Source organism: Arvicola amphibius, chromosome 17 (genome assembly GCF_903992535.2).
Source record: "Arvicola amphibius chromosome 17, mArvAmp1.2, whole genome shotgun sequence".
Classification (NCBI taxonomy): domain Eukaryota; kingdom Metazoa; phylum Chordata; class Mammalia; order Rodentia; family Cricetidae; genus Arvicola; species Arvicola amphibius.
In genome coordinates this window covers 31,453,514-31,460,341 of record NC_052063.2, presented here as the reverse complement: position 1 = coordinate 31,460,341, position 6,828 = coordinate 31,453,514, and the positions used below count along the sequence as shown (strand labels likewise).

Genomic DNA, 6,828 nt, shown 5'->3' with positions numbered 1-6,828 from the left:
AATTGCGACCTCAGAGGCAAAAGGAAGGAACTGCAACCCTTCAAAATAAGGCTAGGGATGAATGTGAACCACTGTTTAGGTACTCAAGTTAAACCAAAGCCAACAAGTACTTTTGGTTTATGTAGCCTTAGCTGTTCTGGAACACTCTGTAGGTTCCTCTCCCCTTCCCCCAGGTCCCATGCTCCCAATTTACTCAGGAGATCTTGTCTTTTTCTACTTTCCATGTAGATTAGATCTATGTAAATCACTATTCTTAATGCTAATCCTTTAATCAGAAAATACCTACAAAAACAAAACAACTCCAAAGCCACAGAGAAACTGTCTCGAAAAAAAAAAAAAAAAAAAAAAAAAAAACAACAAAAAAAAACAAACAAACCCAAACTGCTTTGTACTGAGTTAAGTAACTACTTGGACAGACTGAGGATTATAGGTGCTTGTTTCTTTTTTGGTTTTTCGAGACAGGGTTTTTCTGTAGTTTTGGATCTTGTCCTGCAACTAGCTCTTGTAGACCAGGTTATCCTGGAACTCAGAGATTCACCTGCCTCTGCCTCCTGAGTGCTGGGATTAAGGAAACGGTCTTTAAGGTGCTGGAGATCTCACCTGTAATGAATTTCAGCACCAAACCCACCAAGAAAGCCTGGGCTAGACCTTACTTCAAAAACCCATAAATGTAGAGGGCAACAATAAACAGGGGCAAACTCCAGCCCAGAAAAACCTCTTGGCTTTTCTATCAAGCTGCCAATAGCTTTGGCTTTAGTTTCTGATGAAAGGGCTTTGCAAACAAGATCACCTCCATGACTGTTACACGCTATAGTTCCTCTTGTTGACCATATCCCCTGGGTCACAAACTGATAAATCCCTTTTTAGCCCAAGACACCAACTGGCTTAGCTTCCAGAAAAACCTACTAACTGGCCACTTAGCTGGGTGTAGCTGACATACACCTTTAATCTTACCAGACAGAGACCTAAATTTAAAGCTAGCAAGGCATCTATCTGACCATGTACCCCAAAAAGCCAAAGGAAAACAATGAAAAACCCATAGTCTGTAGGGCTGGAAAAGTCATGAGAAAAGCAAATGAAAAGAAAGTAAAACCGCAGTAATGTTTTCAAAAATATGAAAATCTTGGTTAACCCAATTTATCTCCAGAACTCACATAAAATTGAGTCTGGTTCAAGCACTTTTAATCCCAAGGCTGTAAAAACAGGATCCCTGGAGTTCACAGGTTAACCAGCCTGCAAAAAATAAGGTGTACAGAGTAAAGAGCCCAAACAAAATCAAGTTTGTTCTGCCTTACGGTCTCCAAAAGCAAACAGAGAAAATGAAATAATACACAATTCACACCTGGCAAAGACACACTCAAATGCTACATAAAGTCTAAGTCCCATTTTATTTTTCCAAGGTGTTTTCTTCTGTCTCTACGAAGCCACTTTACATGGGCTTTGGTGGGGGTCGTGGTGCAGCACCCTGAGAAAAGAGATGAAGTGAATTAGTAAGTATCTGACACTGGTCCACTTAACCCAGTACCCCAGAAACAGAACCACCCTGGGTCAGCTACGGCCACAGTAAACTGTGGTGAGAAAACACAAACACCTGCCACTATCAAGAGTCTCTAGAACCCCAACCACTCATGACGAGTCCGGGAGTTCAGTGAAAGCGCTTACCAGTAACAAGCTGAGGGCCACCCAGAAATGGCCTCTAGCATCACAGAACCAAAGAACCCACCCGGAACCTCCATCACCACTAACAATGGTTTTGGGCCATAAGCCATATGGAATAGTATGGTTTGGGTAAGACACCATACCATTCCACTGGAAACAGCCTACCCACTCTTGAAAAAAAAATCAAACATTTTAAATGAAGGTTACACCTGTCATACCAGGCTAAAACATTAAGTGGATTTTTTTTTTATGGTTAGGACCCCATGTCTCAAGGAAAAACAAGCAAAATCGACTTACAGCAGGTCTAAATCGTGGTGGGGGTGTTCGGTCCTTCCGAGCTTCCCGAGATCGATTCCTGACCACCTTGCTATGAATAGCACAGCTCACACAGTAATGCAGCTTGACATAGAGTTTGGGGAGCACATAAGCTGACAAACAGAGAAAACAGTTCAGATATAGGCCCCTTTCTTCACCTTACTTCAAAAACCCATAAATGTAGAGGGCAACAATAAACAGGGGCAAACTCCAGCCCAGAAAAACCTCTTGGCTTTTCTATCAAGCTGCCAATAGCTTTGGCTTTAGTTTCTGATGAAAGGGCACACCCACAAAACCTGCATGAAAGGCAACCGTAAGCAGTCTCAACCTGAACACCCCCTGCGAAGCAAACCCACCTCGCCACCACAGAAACCAAGCTTACACATGCTAAGATAAAAGTCCAACTTTTGGGTGAAATGTTGCCATTCAAAAGGCTAAGGACTACTTGATGCCAGACAATACAGTAGCAGTAAGACTAGCTCAAGTCGGGGAGCCCAACACTGTCTGCAGGTCGAATGCCTAGCAATTCTCTTAAGAAGCTCAGTTAGCTGTTGTGGCCCATGTTTTTAAACCCAGCACTAGGGAGGTTTTATGTTCTAAGTTCCAGAACTTACTGCCTGCACTCTGCCAGAGTTACAACTCAGTCTGAGCATGTTTTATAAAAGTAGTTGAATGAACTATGTCTACCACATGTCCATCTCTTACAGATTCCCCTCTTCTAAACCGGCAGTCAAAAGAGATGGGATGCAGGCTGGGTTTGCCTAGCATGCAATCCACCCAAAAATAAGAAACACCAAGTTCAAACCTCAGCGTTAAGCCTGCTTACTATACCGTAAAAGACAGCCTCTGCCCAAAGCTAAATTTAAACCAAAGGTAGCCAGGGGCCCGCGTTCATTCTTCATCCCTATACACTCACCGTCGAAGACACTTGCTTCGGATATGTCCCTGACGGCAGCCGCCTCGACGATGTTCCGAATGACGAACTTCTTAATGGCCTTGTCCTTGGGCACACAGCGGGCGCAGTTAGTGCAGCGAATTGGCTGCACATGGCCGCGGCCCTTTTTGGCACGACCGTTGTTTCTCCTTTTTTTGGTCTGAATACGAAAAAAATCTTATTAAAAATGGGGTGCGACTTACTCAGCTCCAGCAATTTCCGGCCGTTCACCGCCCGCAGCCCCGGGAAAGCGAGCCACGCAAATCCCAGGCATCTTCACCCCGGGCTCAGAGGTACACGCTGCCCCTTCCTCCTCCAAGGCTCTGACTCCCGAGTCCCCACCGCCCGAAAGCCCACTTTCCACTCATTGCTCAGGCTCGCGCTCTCTCCACGCGGCGACACTCACCATCTTGGAGCAAAGTCCCGAAAGAGGATCCGGCACCTCGCCGGCCACTCTTATATAGTACGAGATTCCTACGCCTACGCCGGGGAGAAAGAAAAAATTTAGAGATGTGTAATTCTACTTAATCTTAGCAACTACTGTACTCAAATTTACATAATTATTTAGCGTTTCCGATAAAATGTAGGCTTAAAATAAGTTCCTACAAATTACCTGTGGAGTAAAGTATCAACGGGACTATTTTACATGCTGGCGGAAGCCTAAAAGTTATAAGTTTACGAACCTGGAAGTAATTCAGCCACTATAACATCCGGTTCACGTTATCTTCAGAGCGGAAGTTATCTAGAATTCGTTCTAAGGATGCACGCTCCCTATTACGAGAGGCCGAGAGAGATGCATTGTGGGAGTTGTAGTATGAGTCGAAGAGGCTCTGCGGAGGACACAGACTAAAGGCGGCGCTCCACCACCGTAAGACGACGTGACTTCATTTCTTTGAAATTTGTGTTCTAGGCATAAGAATAAGAAATAGAAGACCCGTGAGGAAATAAACCATTTTGTAAATTCATCCTTTCAAATAAAAGCTTCAGCCGGACATGGTAGCACAGGCCTTTAATCCCAGCACTCGAGAGGGAGAGGCAAAGACATTTCTGTGAGTTCAAGGCCAGCCTGGTCTTCATTAGAGTTCCAGGTTAGTCAGAGCTACACAGTGAGACTCTGTCTCGAAAAAACAAAACAAACAAACCAAATAAAAGTTTCAAATGAGACAAATGTTTTGTTGGTGGGACTATTTCTTTGTTTTGTTTTGAACCACTTTTTTTTCCCCTCCAGACAGTGTGTCTTAAGTGTAACCCTGCCTATGCTGGAACTGCTGTAAACCAGGCTGGCCTGGAACTCAGAGACTGCCTGACTCTGCCCCTAGGATTAAAATGCTGAGGTTGAAATGCCGGGAGTGCTGAGATCAAAAATGTGTAACACCACACCCAGTTTGAACCTCATTTTTATTCCCAGGTCCTATTAGCACAGGGGAAGGGGAAGCACTGTAGTTAATACCAACTTGATTTAGTGGAGCAAGTCTATCAGATAGATAGATAGTTATTATCACTTTATTTTGAAACATAGTCATTTAGTCCAGGCTGGCCTAGAACTCTGTTTGTAGCCAAATGTGTCCTTGAATTTCTTGTCTTCTTGAGTCTATCTCCCAAGTGCTGCGATTACAGGCAACCCAGAGTAATCATGAAACTCAGGGTAAAAGCGTTAGTCTTATAAGCCTAAGGACTGGATTTCAATCTCCAGAAGTCATGGAAAAGGCTGGTGAGGTGGCACACATCTGGAATCCCAGGACTGCTCAGTGAGAGGGGTGTGTTGGTGGGGGTGGGGGACAGAGGGTGGTGGGGGTGCTGAGACAGGAAGCTCACAGGACAGCACACCTGGAGCAGTATGTGGTTGCAGCGAGGAGACTGCTTCTCACCAAGGTGGACAGCTGGAACTGGCTTTTGAAAGTTGTCATCTGACTTCCACACACTTGCTGTGGCACACACAATTTTTTTAATGTTAATTTTATTTTGCATGTACATACATACACATATTTCCCAAATATGTGTATGTATGCCACATGCATGGCTGGTGCCCAGAAAGATCAGAAAAGCTAATCCAACCCCATGGGACTAGAGTTACAGATGGTTGTGAACCCCCCTATGGGTGCTGGGAATGGAACTTGGGTCCTCTGCAAGACTAACAAGTGCTCTGGTGCCCTCCTTTAATCCCAGCACTCAGGAGGCAGAGGCAGGCGGATCTCTGTGAGTTCGAGGCCAGCCTGGTCTACAAGAGTTAGTGCCAGGACAGGCTCCAAAGCTACACAGAGAAACCCTGTCTCGAAAAAAAAAAAAAAAAAAAAAAAAAAAAGACTAATTGGTACTCAAAACCTCTGAGCTATCTCTCCTTCTTTTTTAAAAAAAGTTCATCAGAGCTGGGCAGTGGTGGCACACGCCTTTAATCTCAGCACTCAGATGACAGAGGCAGGGAGATCTTTGTGAGTTCAAGGCCAGCCTGGTCTACAAGAGCTAGTTCGAGGAAAGGCTCCAATGCTACAGAAAAACCTACCTCGAAAAACAAAAAAAACCAAAAACCCCCAAAATCAAAAAAAAAAAAAAAGTTCATCATTCCTAGCAATCAGGGAAATACAAATCAAAATACCTTTGAGATTTTTATCTTACCCCAGTCAGAATGGCAAAGACCAGTGGACAATAAATGTTGAGGAGATGGGGAGCACTCATTCACGGTTGGTGGGATTGCAAACTGGTGCAGCCACCATGGAAATCAGCTACCACTCCTTGGCGTGTACCAAAAGGACTCAACATCCAACTCTGACGATGCTTGCTCAGCCTAGCTCCTGGCTGCTCTAGTCACAATAGCCAGAAAATGGAAACAGCCTACATGTCCTACAACTGATGAATGGATAACGAAAATGTGGTCCATATACACTATGGAATACTATTCAGTTGTTTAAAAAAAAAAAAAAAACAAGCAAGCAAGCAAACAAACAAACGGAAACCATGAACTTCGCAGGGAAAGGGATGAAACTAGGAAAGGCCCTGTTGAATGAGATAACACAGACCCTGAAAGTTCACCCACGTAGAAAGCTCCTAGCTCTAATCTTCAGGTGTGAGCGCATAGCCTAGAACAACTGCAGAAATCAGGAGGGTGCAACAGAACCCTTGCCAGGACATGGGGACTCTCATCAGAGGTGCTGCTGCTGCCTCGTAGACCACCTAGCAAAAACCCTAATACTAAACAATGACAAGAAGAGAACCCCTCTTTTGCATGTGTATGGTTTTTCTTTTTCTTTTCTTTTTTTTTTTTTCAAGACAGGGTTTCTCTGTAGCTTTGGAGCCTGTCCTGGAACTAGCTCTTGTAGACCAGGCTGGTCTTGAACTCATAGAGATCCACCAGCCTCTGCCTCCTGAAAACTGGGATTAAAGGCATGTACCACCCCCGCCCGGCTGAGAACCCCTCTTTTGAATTGTTGGACAGAGCTGTCCAAGAGATGCCCCAAACATACAGCCTATTCCCATTGGAGGGTAAGTCCTTATTATTGCTCTAGACAGGATGCACTTCAGAAAGGGCCCAGAGACCCCTGCGCTGGAGATGCCCTGAAAGCTCCTCCCTGCGGACCAGCTCTCATGGGACAAGAAGGCACCAGGCATGCTTCTGAAGGAGGAAGTCAACTAAGAGTCCTACCAAGCTGTGATGCCTATGAACCACATCAGAAACTGGGAGCAAGAGAGGTGGTCCTCCCCGGGGAAGAGCACACCAATGGGTTGTCCAGTGCCAAATGGTCAGCTCTGAACCATACATACGTGTAACATTATACAGACTGACCAGAATATATCTAGGAATATGTATATGTATCTATACATATATATTATCCATAAATACATATGTGCATACGAAAATGATAAGAAAAAGGGAGACTCTGAATTTGGAAGAAACCAGGGAGGATTTGGAGGAAAGAAAGAGAAAA

The 6,828-nt window shown here is 44.6% G+C and overlaps 1 protein-coding gene across 2 annotated transcripts; it reads right to left on the bottom strand.

Moving 5' to 3' along the window:
* Positions 1 to 1,369: 1,369 nt before the first annotated feature.
* Positions 1,370 to 3,579, bottom strand: Rps26 (ribosomal protein S26). Of its 2 annotated transcripts, none has more exons than XM_038314856.1 (5): positions 3,522 to 3,579; positions 3,315 to 3,382; positions 2,891 to 3,068; positions 1,957 to 2,087; positions 1,370 to 1,465 (listed from the first exon to the last, which is right to left on the bottom strand). In XM_038314856.1, the coding sequence occupies exons 2-5, from the start codon at positions 3,315 to 3,317 to the stop codon at positions 1,430 to 1,432; spliced, it is 348 nt and encodes a 115-aa protein (XP_038170784.1). In that variant the 5' UTR covers positions 3,318 to 3,382; positions 3,522 to 3,579; the 3' UTR covers positions 1,370 to 1,429. The 2 variants fall into 2 exon arrangements, with proteins under 2 accessions (XP_038170784.1, XP_038170783.1); XM_038314855.1 differs by having other exon boundaries at positions 3,315 to 3,388; positions 3,522 to 3,576.
* Positions 3,580 to 6,828: the final 3,249 nt, after the last annotated feature.